Source organism: Bidens hawaiensis, unplaced genomic scaffold (genome assembly GCF_021521415.1).
Source record: "Bidens hawaiensis isolate Kalapana, Puna unplaced genomic scaffold, B.hawaiensis_p1.1 tig00023867_1, whole genome shotgun sequence".
NCBI lineage: Eukaryota > Viridiplantae > Streptophyta > Magnoliopsida > Asterales > Asteraceae > Bidens > Bidens hawaiensis.
Genome location: NW_027493758.1, coordinates 237,303 through 253,570, shown reverse-complemented (window position 1 = coordinate 253,570; position 16,268 = coordinate 237,303). Strand labels below are relative to the sequence as shown.

At 37.2% G+C, this 16,268-nt stretch overlaps 2 protein-coding genes across 2 annotated transcripts; one reads left to right on the top strand and one right to left on the bottom strand.

Annotated features, from left to right (window-relative positions):
- Positions 1-10,158: 10,158 nt before the first annotated feature.
- On the top strand, positions 10,159-12,255 carry LOC143568260 (uncharacterized). Its single transcript, XM_077054457.1, has 5 exons — positions 10,159-10,590; positions 11,355-11,549; positions 11,635-11,721; positions 11,803-11,901; positions 11,997-12,255. The coding sequence occupies exons 1-5, from the start codon at positions 10,159-10,161 to the stop codon at positions 12,003-12,005; spliced, it is 822 nt and encodes a 273-aa protein (XP_076910572.1). The 3' UTR covers positions 12,006-12,255.
- Positions 12,256-12,333: 78 nt separating this feature from the next.
- LOC143568245 (CASP-like protein 2B1) lies at positions 12,334-14,728 on the bottom strand. The gene is given in 4 exon segments (XM_077054443.1): positions 12,334-12,693; positions 14,308-14,439; positions 14,509-14,530; positions 14,532-14,728. Coding segments are annotated over 4 exon segments (585 nt in total). The 3' UTR covers positions 12,334-12,459.
- Positions 14,729-16,268: the final 1,540 nt, after the last annotated feature.

The window sequence follows — 16,268 nt, the reverse complement described above, 5'->3', positions numbered from 1 at the left end:
CGGGTAGATACCTGGCCATTCTTGTAATGTTTGAATTTTTTATGAAATATAAATGTTTGTGCGGGTAGGACCGTCACTTTCACTTAATGACTTGCTTTATAAACGTTATATGACTTGCTCATGCATATTATAGTTTAATTTGGCACTTGTTTTGCCTCATAAACAATATATGATTCGCTCATGCATACTTTAGTTTAACTTAGCAATTTTCCAAGTGTTTTGAATAAGTTAACCTTTCGATGCGTGGTTGTCAATAGGTAAGTGTTCAGCTTCCTCTATCATGATTGTGCGGGTAGGACCGTCACTTTCATTTAGTGGGATGGCCAAACTTCACCTATAACTGACCTGCGTGAAGGTTTTCCTCATCTTTTTAGAAATTTTCTAAGTGTTTTGAATAAGTTAACCTTTCGACGCGTGGTTGTCAATAGGTTAATGTTCAGTTTCCTCTATCATGATTGTGCGGGTAGGACCGTCACTTTCATTTAGTGGGATGACCAAACTTCACCTATAACTGACCTGCGTGAAGGTTTTCCTCATCTTTTCCTTAGAAATTTTTACTGTTTTTTGTGTTTATGCGGGTTTTGCCGCCTTCCACACGCAACGACTTACTTCTTTCCATATTTATGCGGTGAATACCGGCATATCAGTCTGGAAAGTTCATAAGTATAAATGTAAGACCATCAGCGTCAATGTGATTTGGAGAATCATTTCCATTAGAAGTGGCTCTAGGCCTTTTCTTTACAAGTTTGGAATTGATCTACATGCAGCCTGTGTAATTGAGCTCCCTTCCATGTTCTTGGGATGGGGGTGTCATCGAGCCTTTCGAGCCGATATGCACCTGGTTCGGAATATCGTTGTTTACGCAGTATGTAGTCTCCAACATTGAAGCTGCAGTTTCATCCGTGTTTTCCCCAACTGGGGTTCTACACGCATTAGCCTGCTTAGCGTCCATTACACCACGAGGTGAGTGAGTTTCCCATTTCTGACGAATGCTTCGACGACATCCTTCAAGGCTATGCATTCCTCCGTGGTGTGGCCTTTTGTCCTGTGGAAGTCACAGGATTTGCTTTGATCAGCGTTTGGACGCTGTCGGATTATTGGAGCCTCTGGCCATGGGAGCCTCTCGGTGGCAAATATCTCGGTGACTCTTTTGGTAAGTGGCGTCCATTTGGAGTTCCGGTTCGACGACTGCATGTTATCCTTTCCGCCTAACCGAGGGTGCGAGCCGGATGAGGTGCCAAAGTTTACCCTTGACTGCCAAATACCAAGCTTCCTCTTTTTGTTTTGTCGGGCGGTAAGGACGTTGTTTTCTCTTGTTTTTTGAGTGTAGAGGTTTGTACTCTGGGGAAGATCTCTACCCAGTTGCTTTTCCGTTTCCGCGAAGCGTTTAGCTGCTGTCATGATGGCATCCCACGTGGATGGCATGCCATCTTTACCCGTTAAGGTGCGGATGAGCTCTGGGTCTTCCGCGCCCTGGATGAAAGCAGCCGGACAAGATCTTCGTTAATAGTGCCCAGACTTAGCTTCTTTGAATTGAAGCGCGTGATGAAGTCTAGTAAAGACTCATCTTCCTCTCGGATGCAGTTGAGGATCGTCCATTGCTCTTCGGTATACTTTCTTTATTGACTGAAGTGTTGGCTGAACTTTTGCTGGAAGTCTGCCCAATCGTAGATGTGGTGGACCGGTAGACGGTCGAACCACGCTCTGGCTGCCCCAACAAGCGTCATTTGGAACATGTAACACCGCGTGGGTTCCGTCCAATTGCTGACGGTTGCCCCCGCTATGAATCTGTTCAAATGATCGTCTGGGTCAGATATACCATCATATGTGCCTATGTTGGACATTTGTTTGGCACTTTTCGGGGCAATTGCTTCCGCAATGTCCCTTGCAAATTTGGACGTTCCCGCATTTGCAACAGTTGGTCTGTAGGTTTTAGAGAAGTCACGTGGGTTTCCACCCGCGTTTTTTGGTTTAAAGGTTTCTCCAAAATTTCTTCTGTGGAAATCTGCTTGTTTACGCTTCCCTTTCGCCCTATGGCGCGGGTTTGCATCACTGTCAGATTCTTCCCAATCTTATCATACTCGCACTCATTACTCATGTTGAGCTGTTGTCGAGTGCTTCCGAATTCGTCAGCCTGTTGGAGTGAACGTAAGCGTTCATCCAACTCAGCTTGGAATTCCTTCTGACGTGCTTCCGCCCACGCTTTAACTTGATCAAGTGTTTGGCGGGGGAGCCTCGTCTGTTGTCTCTCCAACTGGGTATCGGTGAATCCCGGGGGAGGATTTTTTACTGCAGTTGCCCCGGCTTGGGTAACCGGGGTAGTGTTCGTAAAAGTTGTGTACTCGCCGGTGTTCCCCCCAGTAGCTGGGGTTGTGGTTACCGGAGTTTCTTGGTCACTCGTTGGCCTTGGCATCGGAGTAACCTTAACCATCTTTCCAGAGGTTTTGAAAAAACTGAAAATTAGTTCTAGCTTTTATGCACGGATGGCGCCAATGAAGAAACACTAAGTGACCCCGACAGATTACGGATAATCTTAGGGTTACGTAGATGTTTCCCACGAGGGTTAGGTCCGGCAAAGATGGTTATTCTTCTGATGACCTGCAAAACAGACACCGTGAGCTCGTCACTGAGAAGGGGGGGTACCTCCTTGTGACCACCCTCCGGCGTGAGAATCAGACTAGATTGCTCTGAATACAAGTGTATATTAAGAGAAATAGCTAGAGCAGATAAGATATGTGATGGTATAAGATAGTATATGATCATACCGTTCCAAGGTGTTGGAGTATTTATAGCCGAAGGTAGGTTTCCAAGCAGGTACAGCCAGCTGTATAATATTCCTTTTCTACCAACTGTGGGCTATGCACGTGCCATGCTGGTGGTTGGTGGGTAGGCAGCGGCTGATAGTGACATGGCCGGCTGTGTACTATTCCTTTTCCACCAACTGCAGGCTATGTACGTGCCACGATGAGGGTTGGTGAGTAGGCAGCGGCTGATAGTGACATTTTGTACTAGAGCGTGCTCCTCCTCGTACTGTTGTCAGTGAGCTGTCACCCTGTGATGGGCTGCTTTGGTCAGATCTTGTCTATTTTGTCCATACCTTGGCAGGTATAGTACAAAAGATCCTCCAGAAGCGTACGGACTGGCTCATTTGGGCGGGAGTATTCCCGCCTTGCTCATTCCTTCTTCAGGTGACATTACTGAATTATTGAGAGTTAGTGCCTTGTGCGTGTAGCCTTACTGTTAGTGCGGGTAGCCTTACCTGATGGCTTGTATCCGCAGCTGCGGGAACAGGCGGGGTACTTCACCATTGGGAGGCCTTTCCTGCGGGAACAGCTGGCGTACTGCGCGTAAGGTCTTCATCTCTCTGAGCATGGTGGGTCGTGCGGAAGTTGGTCTTTGCGCAGACGTCCCTCTTCAAGGTGAGTCTTGCGGGTCCAACTGGGCTCTGCTGGGACCTACCTCTTCAATTAGGTAATTATGAACAATATTTGTTCACATTAAAGTTATCTGTATATTAATAATGCTTTTATTTGATATGTGTGTAGAGTCTCTCTCTTTCTCTGTCTATATATAAGAGTAGCTAATGGACACTCTCTATACTGAAAACCACAGTCTGGATCATCACTCACAACTCGTTTTAGTTACCTACTAGCTGCATTACAAGCTGCTTTTGAGCAGAAGGACTTGGATCCTCATCGATCTGCGACATGGATCATTCATTCAAGAAGTCTTGCATCGGTTTTCTTATTGTTGTTCATCTACTCGTTGGTACGTGTGTGTACAAGTTTCACTATGACATAATTAAAAGCCTGCATTAATTGGTAATTTAATTATTAATCCTTGATTTATTTACAAACGGCATCTATCTTTTGTGATCAAATTTAATGCATGATAGTATGATACCTGCTTAATTTTAACTTAGCAATCGAAGAATACTTCACTAATTATCCAAAAAGTCAGGCATCATTTGAGGAGATTTTATCACTAGTTTGTCTGTACGTTTCAAAATTTACCTCATATAAATTTAAAGAAAGCACGTAGCTTTGCATTGTTAAAACCCAAGTACGTGTCCGGTTTTTTATTTTTATCACACAATAACGATGAAATATGTTCTCTCTTTACTTGACATGAAAAATGTATCCACAAATTAATAGATATCTCCTAGAAATGCATGCATGCAAGCACATTTAGTTCAAGAGAAAATGACTAAAGTCCATTTGACCGGTCATGTTGATAAAAAGTCCATTTGATCAACCAATTATTCACATAATATTCACTCTAAAGCTTGTCAAGCCTAAATAATCCCGTCAACTTTGATAATTTCTTTTGAGCAAAGTAGCGACCAAATAGTCTTTTGACGCGTGGAAAAAATCTGGTTGGTTAATATTCCCGTGGAGTAGTGATTAGAAAATGATCGGGCTGACAAGTTCTAAGGTGGACATTTTGAAAATTGATCAGTCAAATGGATACTTTGTCTGCATTGAGCAGTAAGATTGACGATTGGTTTTGCTGTCTGTTGGCTAGCTACTTGCTAGTTTTTCCAATGAAACACCGCCTTTAAAAAAAATTGAAATTGGTCATTATCCCTAATCATATTATTTTAAGTTCATTAATTATGTGTTACGTGCAGCTGCTGCAAGAAATGATTCTTTCCAAGGCCACAATATAAGTAGCAGCGAACTTGTCTTTTCCAATGATTCTTTCCATGGCCGCAATATAAGTAGTAGTGAACTTGGCTTTTCCAAGGAGCGTCACATCAATTCCACCAACACAAAGCTTTTACCTGCAGACGGTAATATTTGAATTAATTACCAAGAAACTAACTTGATTTAAAAAAGTTAAATATTTATTTGTATGATCAGATGATGATTATGATACCGATAGGGCTGGTTGGATGAATGGAGGGTGCTCAAAGGAAAGCATCTACCTAACTCAAGATCAGACAACGCCTCTTCCGAATGGGATCCCAACGTACACGCTTTTGATTCAAAACATATGCATGCCGGATGCAGGAACAGGTTGTACCATCTCAGACATTCACTTGAGTTGCGGGTGGTTTAGCTCCGCCAGGCTGATCGACCCAAAAGTGTTTAAGCGAATCGCCTACGATGACTGCTTAGTTAATGATGGAGACCCGATTGCCCCCGGTCAGACCGTCTTTGTTCAATATGCCAATACCTACCCCTATCCAATGTCAATATCTTCGATGTCATGCAGCTAATTAGTAATTACCTCTACATATATGCATGCATTTACTTCTGATCGAGTTAGATAATAAAAGGCATGTGCATGCGTGCGTGCGTGCGTACATACAGTGTGTATTTTGTTCTTGAACGCGATTTCTTATTTAGCTAGCTAGCTAGGCAGGGATATGCATGACAGTTTGTACGTCCCATGAATAAGATTGTATAATATTGCTTTCAAAATAATGATATATAAATGGTGTAAGAGAGTTTTTAGGATGGATGTATTATTTGAGCAGGCCTATATCACTTTCAAGTTTCAACCTCGATTCAAAACCCGACCCGACAAACTGATCCCGAACCATAGTATAGTTCGGTTTAGTTAATGGTTCTGCTTTAGGGGTTACGGGTCAACTGAAAAAACCCGATTAAATCATGAGTTCCCTTCCGCCACATACCCAATATAGCAATTCGATTAATTCCTTACGATTAAATTGATGGCTCTATTTTATCTGACTTCTTTTAAATATAGCATTGGAAATGGAGGAAACGAAGGATTGAACGTCAATTAAGATTGAAGGCGATTATGTTGGACTTTTTTTTTTATTGTTGGTCTTTCAAAATTTTTGCTCGTCTATGGATTTTGTTTTCCAATTATATTTATTATTATTTGGTCATTTGCGTTATGACTAAAGATAATTATGTTGCTTTAATTTTAGCATTGCAGTTTTTTTTTAAATCATCTTTTTCTTGGTCAAAGACTCAAAACGCATGATTAACCCGATATGGCAAAAACCAAACCTGAATAACTTGAACGCGTAAAAATGAGAGATTAGGGGTGGTTTCGGATATAGTTTTAAAATTCTTAAACCCGATAAACTCAAAACCCAAAGAATACCTATACTTAATTAAACGTATATATATGAAATTAACTTGATTCAAATCAAGTTGGTCCATCTTGAGCTACTCAACCCAACTTTCAAGTTTACTTCGAAAAGTATTTAAAGCTAACATCTATCATCAATAATATTACAAAAGATTGGGTACACATAAAACTTACTCTAGTGAGCATGGAAATTCAATTTTTTTAAAGCATAGATGTTCACGCATAAAAAAAACTAATATTTTAGAAATAATCATTTACTTTTGTTTTAACAGAAATCGTCATTGCCAATGACTATGACACGGGCACAAGAAGTCAAACCTAAATGGTAGGATCGACAGTACAATCGTTTCACTATTCAAAGGAAGTTATCATAGTGATCTTTACATAAGACTAATTAAAGGTAGTGAGTACATTCTTCACTAGCCACATCAAGTAACTAGCTTTACACTTCTTCAGTATCTTAGTATATCAAGATAATGAATTTTCTCTCGATAAATAATAGACTCTATATTAAGATAGAGTTTCTCAACCAAATACAATAATAACACTAAATCAAGATAGTGCGTTTCCATCTAAAAATCAACACAATGATGATAATAGCATGAAATAATTGAAATATACATTTTGAATAATAATACACTGATGTTATAGCATGCTTAATTTAATTAAATATATAGATACTAGCCTATATACCCGTATAATACACGGATTGAAAAAATTAGTTTTAAAACATATTAATTATAATCTATAATGAAACTACAATGTAACCATAAAATATAGCATTTGAGGTTCTATAGTACGTTAAAGATGATAGAACGGAAATTATGTCTTCCACTTTCTTTTGTAATTCTCGTTCTTGATCTTCCGTCAACCCAAAAATATTACTGTCACATTTAAAGCCAATAAGCTTTGAACATACTAATATTCAACCTCTACCACAATTAGTTGTTTCAACCCATTACCAAGTTCAAATAAAAATAGAAAAAAGTTTTCACATAATTCACTTGTTTTGATCACTTAAGACTAATAGAACAAACTTTTTCGCAAGTTTTCCCAAAATTCGTATTAATTGAGGTTTTGAGAATGTGTACATAAAATACCTTCAAAAGAAAATGGGTTGAATCGGCTTTATCTTCAACTCTTAACCCATAGCACCAGTTTGCAGATTGTGTATTTCTGCATACACTTGTTGATAAATATATTATTTCATTACAAAAAATAAGGTTTACTTTCCAACGTTAACATATGATGTTGGTAGCACTTATACAAAGCATCCCTGCCCTATAACACCACCAACAACCCTCGGCGCCTCCCATCACCATCGTCGATTATGGTCCCCACACATTAGAGGCGGTTGTTCATCCTCTGAGTTACTCTGTTTTCGTTTACCCGTTTATGATTTTACCCTCATTGCAGCTTGCCATCATCAGTTATGAGGACTTCGAGCACTTCGAATAATGCCTTATAAACATCACCGGGTATTATGATTCAGAGTATTGAATAGGTACAGTCCATCCATTCCCTTCCTTGAATCAGTTTCCTACAAAACTTAAAATACAAACAATGCAAGAAAAGGAATTAGTAAACATACAAAAATTGATTCACATTATGCTGCACATTCTACACCAAAACATCCTCAACCAAATTACACGATATTTAGCCACTTGGTTATTATTATTATTACAATAAATTTCACTCCAAAGTTAAAACAAACAATACATGATATAAAGTAACAAATGTATGCTAAACAACAGTACATCAACCTGGATATTTTTTATTTATTATTATTACTAATATCACATTGATCTGACCCGAGCCCGCCCCGTCTTGAAATCGTTCTAACTGAACCAAAAGTGATAAAAAAAATTTTAAAACAACCCCTTGTGACCTGAATTCCTGCCAACCAAACCCAGTTACGCCACCCGACCCGTACCGTTCTTTTTGCCAGCTATAAGAAAACATAAGTAGCAAATTTGACCCGTTTACTTATGAACGTTAAAATACATCTTTTTGACAAATCAACAAACCAAGCGTGTTAGTAGTCGCAACTTCTCTGTAAACGAAAACTAAAATTAATTTATCAAACAACAAAAAAATAATCTAATTGATGATGAAAGTAGTACCAAAAGGCTCATATTGGATCTTCATCTGAAGCATCTGCAAAAGGCTTGTAACTATATGCATTTGATCCTGCATGTTAAAAGTACCAAGGCTTGCATTAAGATATTCCTTCTGCAAAACATTTGGCTGTTGTTGGTTGGGACCTGGTGGAGTATACTTATTTGCTTAGCGGATGCCCAAATCAATCCCAAAGCTCAAATTCTTGAACAATATTAAGCCCCAGGGTGTCCAAATAAAGCATCACTGCCATCACGTTTCAAAAATAAACTTATGATCAAAATTTTAAAATACAGATGAAAACAATGACCATGTATAACAGTTAATAAGTTACAAAAACACACTGTTCCTCACTGAATGTTTCATGGCAAGAATGAATGATAACGACTTCAAAACTAAAAGAATTATTTCCAAACAAACCTGAAACTTATTACAGGCGGGCCAGGTGTATCATCTGGTGTCGGAAAATCAAACCCGTAACTGTTAAGTAATGATAAGAACCGTTAACAAATTCATAACAATTTATTAAATTAAAAGATTGCTATTAATATCATTTATAAACACAGAAAATTATGATATAATAGGAATATTGTACCTAACACCATGACACCATATAGACTCCACAATCCGAGAAAATATGTGTAACTCAACTTTCTCGAGTTTAGATGTCAAGGTTCTTGTTTATTGTTTACTTTCAAATGCTTTGATTATTAGTTCCCTTAACACAATAATGTTTCAGCCTGCAAATTTAATGGGGGTTAACTTATGAGTTATATTGATTATTAATAGCGAACACTATATTTGTACAAACATATAACATGAAAGATTATAGGAGAAAACTACAATCATAACTAATGTCATGAACAAAACGATCGTAAGATGGAAGATTACTTACTGTGTGGCACTCGTTGTGCCTATTTATGATACAAAACCCATTTTCCTTGCATATTCATCTGATTCTTTCTTCTCAGCTCCAATGGAAGTATTCCCATCACCCTCATTCGCCAGAGTTTTTCTCAGCTGCAAATTCAAAATCAACCCAAATGATATTAAATCAAAACACATTAGAAAATAACACGATATTTAAAAACTATATAAAAAAGTTAATGATAAACCGATTACTGTAAATGATAATCCCAATAAACATGTGAATGATAAAATCTATACTCTCTAAAATTATAAACATCAAAGTGAGAATCAATTTTTACCTCTGATTAGGAATTAGGGTTGCAAATAATGAACCAAATCATTGAATCAACAATAATCTTGAATCACCAGACCGATTGGTGTTACAAACATAGAGTTTATGTATGATTAAAAGAAATATCAATAACAGAAGCACTTAGTACGCCTACATACCTTTGAATGGAATAATGCTTCACATACACAAACCGATTGGAAGTCCAAAGATGGAGAGGGTTTAACCCTCTGAATTAAACATGGTGCTTGAGGATCGTAGGGTATTAAATCGACTCAAATGCTATGCCTAAAACACAGAGCTCTGTTCCAATAGATCAAATTGCATAAAATTTAATAAAGAAACAAAACTATTGAGGTTCATCATAGTCTATGAGAGAGAGAGAAGAGGGATAAATGTTATTAGGTTTTGAGTTTGGATTTGAATTTGAGATACTGAGAAATAAAGCTTCCAGAGGAAGATTGGTTAAACGAAAGAGGAAGCGTGGATAGCCTCTTTGAAAGACACGGTAGTAAATGGAAGGAAGTGGTGACTCGTGGTTCAAAAGGTCTTCTTTTATTAGATTAGATTAGATTGAGAGAAGAGATATTTTGAGTTGAATTGAATAATAAATAAAAAGATATTAAATTTGTATCATTAGTTTAGATTTAAATTTGACATGAAAACCCCCCGCCTCTAATTTCGAATTCAGACAGCCCGCCCCCAAATCCTTCAAAACCCCAAAATCCTATCCAACGTTAATCTGATTCCGATACACCAACAACGTAGTACAGATGTCTTCTTCTCGCTACAGCAACCGATCCTCCACTCAGTCCGATCCATCTTCCTCCGCCGACCTCGGCAAACCCAAAAATGTCTCATCCTACGCCCTCACCAGATCCAAATCCACCAAGAACGACCATCATTTAACCACCATGGTCAAGAAGTTCATGTCCACAAAGCCCAAGTCACGGGACTTGGCGGATGATTTTCGGAAGAAGACGGCTGTTGGAAACGGGTCTTCGGCTTTTGTGGGGTTGCATAAGAAGTTGTTTGGGAGTAACGGGAAAAGTGAGGGGAAGAAGAAGGCGTTGACGGATGTGAAGTCGAATGCGAGGACGTTGGCGATGGTGTTGCGAAGTGAGAGGGAGCTTTTGAGCCAGAATAAGGAGCAGGAGTCTGAGATTGTGGAGCTTAAGTTGATGCTTGAGGAGAAAAACAGAGAGGTAGTTTGTTGTTATACTACTTACTTTTTATGTTTATTATCGATATCGATTTGATGATTAAGATTTCAATTATTGAATTCATATATGTTTGGTTTTGAGGAACTGAATTATCTGTAAGATGTTGTAGCTAGCTTTATTCATAGCTAGCTAGCATCTGCCATAATTATGTATAACTTAAAGTTAATTGTTGCCATAATTATCAATCAGCCCTGTCTCTTTTCAGAGATATTTAATGTTATCTAAGTTCTTTATTTCAAATCGAATGAACAAATGTTTTTTATCAGTAATTTAGCTTTAATTTTGTGCCTACAACTACCACATATACTAATGTGTCTATGGATTCATTATGTTGCTCCCTTCTGAATCAATAATTATGTTTGTGCAATTCGGTAAAACAATATTTGATTTAGTTACCAATTCTCCAGGTGCTAGTTTTACTTCATTTAATTTGCGTAATAGATTTTTTATTATTCAAATGGCCTTGAGGTGGCACCATGTATGTATATTACTATATTCTTCTCTGTCTTCATTTTTGAATTGAGTTTTTTTATAATATAAGTTACAATTAATTTTTTTTTAATTTTGCCATTGTTTAGCTGCAACAATGGTGTTGGTATATGACAAGTGCTCTGAAAGAGGTCAACTTGACAAAGCTATGTTTTGTTTCAGCTTGAAAGTTGTGTTATGTTATAGAAGGAGTTGCGAGTTGCGACTACTATACAGTGGTATGTGAACAGTAGCATTAATATTAGATGATGTGGCAGGTTGATAAGCTGAAAGATCTGTGTTTGAAACAAAGGGAAGAGATAAAGGCGTTGAAGGATGCCGTTCTGTTCCCAGATGTTATGCTTCAAAAGAAGCAGGAGGAAGTAGTGGGAAAACAAATCATCCCCAATCTACAAAGGCAGGTTACTTCTCTAACCGGCCAACTTCAATGCCTTGCTCAGGAGCTAGCGGAGGTCAGTCAGTCATATTATATTATTCACAATTAGCATCTGCATCTTCAATCGGTTTATTTTATGAATGTTTGGTGGTTGGTAATAGGTGAAAGCCGACAAGTATTCGGTGATGGGATGCTATGAGAGTCCTCCAATAACAACACATGAGCAAGAAGACGCAGCCAATTCCCTGGTAAGTGGCATTGCATTCAAAACTCTCATAACATGTTCAAAGTGAAGTTAAGTTGTAACGTATATTAATATTATGATTCAGGAGTTGACCTCCACCACCCCTGGTAGTCCAGATGACATGTTTTTGAATGACTTAAATCCTTGTTTAACACCTTACGCCAACTTCAAGTCCAAGTCGAAGGTAAGTACTAAGTAAAACATGACCTCACCTATCTTTATTTCTTTCTTTGCGTACTGTTTTTGACGTTGAAGAATGCAGGATTTTGAAAACCATAGGCGTCATGAGAATAGGTACGGTAGAAAGCTATCAAAAAGTTCCAATGGTGAACACTCTGCCAAGAGTTTCAGTCGCAGGTCAGATGAATACATGTATGGTGGATGGTAATAAGTCTGTTGTTGATGGAATGCCAATCGTGATTGTCAACTTTTGTTTCGTAAATTACTCTTCAAATAAACTTGTTTGATCTTTGGTACAATTTTGTCATGAATTGCTAGTATGTGAAAATCGCTCATAAACTAAACCTGAATTCCCTACATCTATAAGTGCTGTACTCGTAAATGTAGCCATCCATGAGTTATAAATGATATATTTAATTTTGTTGTGATAGTTGAATAAAAGTAAACATCATCGCTGGTAAATGTATTGTTTATCTTTTACACAACAATCAAAAGTTATTACAAACACATCCTAGAGGCTTAAAAGGTAAGCTGAGCTTAATTATACAAGTAACAATCAGGTTTACCAAGCTTTATTTTCATACAAACGAAAGAGGCTAAATGCGGATATCGCAGAGACAATAATCATGCTGGCACAGGCGAAAACCGAACTTGCTATCCCTTCTCCAACTTGATTGCAGAATTTCCCGTACATATCACACACCTTCATCCATTGAAGTTCTGGTTTCCCAATTTTTGCAAATGCTGCTGACTGTGCTGCAGCCCCTATCGCCGCCACAATCATATAAGCCATAACCTGCAATATCAGTGTTTTAATTGTTTATATCATACATTTTTATCCATCAATTCATCTTCAACTCATCTACACAAAAACTAACAAGTGAAAAAGATAAAACTTTTCAAAGGATATGTATGTATTGTGTAAACCAAACTTGTTTCATGTCTTTATATATATAGATATAGATAGAGTAATGTTGGGCAATGAGTTGTACTAAAAACAAAAGGCTAGACCATAGATAAAGAGGATGGACATATTTAACATTTAAGATGGTCTCAGAGAAGTAAATGATGTGAACAGAACATATAAAGATAACTAGGGAGGGAGATACTTTCTTGTATCTTATTAATATTCCCATTCTGGTCCAGAACAGAACAATAACATATTCAATTTCTTCTAGTCAAAATTTTTTATTGTTATTATTATGGGGACTCTAAACATACAAGGCACGGACAACAAGACCATCCATCGATCCACCAAAGCCATCTTTGCATTAATTTGTTCTGCAGTAAACATTCACCATAGCCCATACGAATAGGCTTGTATACGAACTGAACAAACAGGAATAGGGGCATGCTCGTGTTCGTTCATTTAACTTTAACGGAACACGAACACATAACCAAAAATTGCGTTTGTTCATGTTCGTTCGTTAAGAAAACAGCCATGTCTGTGTTCGTTCGTTTAAACCCTAAACGGATAAGTTTATATATATATCTATATATCTATATATATATAGATATAGATAGAGTAATGTTGGGCAATGAGTTGTACTAAAAACAAAAGGCTAGACCATAGATAAAGAGGATGGACATATTTAACATTTAAGATGGTCTCAGAGAAGTAAATGATGTGAACAGAACATATAAAGATAACTAGGGAGGGAGATACTTTCTTGTATCTTATTAATATTCCCATTCTGGTCCAGAACAGAACAATAACATATTCAATTTCTTCTAGTCAAAATTTTTTATTGTTATTATTATGGGGACTCTAAACATACAAGGCACGGACAACAAGACCATCCATCGATCCACCAAAGCCATCTTTGCATTAATTTGTTCTGCAGTAAACATTCACCATAGCCCATACGAATAGGCTTGTATACGAACTGAACAAACAGGAATAGGGGCATGCTCGTGTTCGTTCATTTAACTTTAACGGAACACGAACACATAACCAAAAATTGCGTTTGTTCATGTTCATTCGTTAAGAAAACAGCCATGTCTGTGTTCGTTCGTTTAAACCCTAAACGGATAAGTTCATGAATGCAATATGCAAACAAACACAAACGAACATAAGCAAACAAACTTAAACAAACAAACGAACACAATACGTATATATAATTTAAACAAACCCCTTATATGTTTAAAGTCATATAAATATAACTGCTTATGTATTTATTAAAATTTAAGCAAACAATCGTAAATTAGCGAACATAGATGAATGAACATAAAGGTTCACGAAGATAAATGAACGAACAAAATGTGCCTTCATGTTCATTTGTTAAATGAAATAAAAAATATTTTTTGTTCTATTCGTTCAGTTATTAAATAAACGAATGTAAACGAACTTCTCGCTGAACAATTCGATCTGGATACAGAGCAAATTGAGATATGAAACTGAAAAAGGTACCTGATCACCAGAGAAAATAAGCCAAGCCAAGGGCTTATTGAACAACACACTTCCCCTAACCATGCTCACCACACACCTAAGAGTCTGCACCAGTGAATACACTGCAGCAAGCCCATTGACCGCTACCAAGATCTTGTAGCAATCAACACCACATAAAGTTTCTATCTTCACTAGCAAACATAAAATTAAAAGCTCAACAACTTACACAAGTGACTTCATGTCTGAATTTGGCCTTCTTCTGAACACTGAAGATTTCTTTAACCTGAGTATCAGTGGCCACCAGCAGAGCAGCAACAAGCGCCAGACCACATATTGCAGTCCTCAATATCAACTCTGCAAGTCTCACTCTCCGGTCAACCACTTTCATGTCACTCATATGGTACTTCCCAGGGCTCACACCAACACCCAAATAGTTACTCATGTTGTCGTGCTAGTAACGCTTGTTATGATTATTTCACACGCTTAGTTAGTGGACTTGGAGACGGAATCATAATTTCACACCTTAAATAGCCAACCCACCTAACACCATTTCTATCATAATAATTATTATTATTATTTTATTATATCGTTTTCTTTCACTTTATTACTACATTTGTCCATGTCTCATGATTGCCACATATTTTTCTCCATTCTCAATTAAATTATAAATCAAATAATCTTTTTTTTTTTTGGGCATATGATAAAATTCAGCCACAAGCTGAAAATATGTGGGTAGCAGTTAGCACCCAATTATACCAACACAAGTCTCACAACTTAAGACCCAACTAAAATATTCTAGTCACCAGTGGCCTTTATTGAACGATTGCAACTTGCCCTCTTTAAAAAAATCCTTTCTTGATCTTATTAAACACCATTTCTCATTCCTGTTTTTACGTATGTACCGGCAGCAGGTGGTGCAAACGGTTGCCCATAACATTCTCATGTTAATTATATCTTGAGACATGGGTAAAAACATTATATAAACCATGATACATTAATTCAATCGTGAGCATAATACTAGACGTCAAAATAATAGAACTTGATATATTTGATATAGGATTAGAGATCTTATAGAAAGAAAATGATGGCATGATTGATTCCTGATTCATTTCGTTACGAGGTCACAGATTGATAAAGGCCTTTAGAAATAATTGTAAGAGGTGTTTTTCTCTAACTATTAGGTGGCATCTAAGGGAAATCAGATATATCTAATTGTCTATCAAATAGACAAATAGCCCATATTTTGTGGGTGCACTTAGGTCATTTGATTAATTAGTTAAATGACATGAGGCCAAATGGATTTTTACTTTCTCTTACTTTCGGTCAAATAATTATTTATGACGAGTAGTTCGTTAAGTTTGTTCAAATTTAACACTCATCAAGTTTCACATTAACATACAGTGGAGAGTTATAGTCACTTATGTTGTTAATAACTTGATACTCCAACAGTCATACTAAAGCATTAAAAAAAATATAGCCAAGATGATTGAAATAAACCCTTTATGGTATTAATTAATTTTAAATGTTGTCTTAAGCAAAGGTGATTAATATAAACTCGTTTTTTTTTAACATAAGGACTCATTGATAATTTAGCATATGGATTGTGTTATTACCATGATTATGTCCCTGTATACATAAGGACTCATTTGATAATTTAGCTTATGGATTATGTTACTGTCCTGAGAGATGTACGTGTTTCTTTTCTCATGTTTTTTGTTTATTCGGTGTTACTGAATATTTATGTCCCTTTAGCAATTGTTGCGATTGATTTAGAGAGGGAAAATGGATAGACAGTTTCATCAAGCACGAACAACCCTCACTAACTTGCATATGGCAGGAGAGAGAGCGAGAGTGTGTGGAACTGACATTAACTGCTTTTTGTGGAAGGAATTTGGAGAGTTTGAATGGTTGTGATCAAAAGTTAATTACTTTCAAGGGTCAAGATGTTTCTAAATGGGAGAATTCCAGGGACACCATACATT

Excerpts from the sequence above, each read along its gene's own strand:
- LOC143568260 (XM_077054457.1), top strand. The coding sequence starts at position 10,159 with ATGTCTTCTTCTCGCTACAGCAACCGATCCTCCACTCAGTCCGATCCA. Across the intron at positions 10,591-11,354 it reads TTGAGGAGAAAAACAGAGAG|GTTGATAAGCTGAAAGATCT; the intron begins GTAGTTTGTTGT and ends ATGATGTGGCAG. Across the intron at positions 11,550-11,634 it reads TTGCTCAGGAGCTAGCGGAG|GTGAAAGCCGACAAGTATTC; the intron begins GTCAGTCAGTCA and ends GGTTGGTAATAG.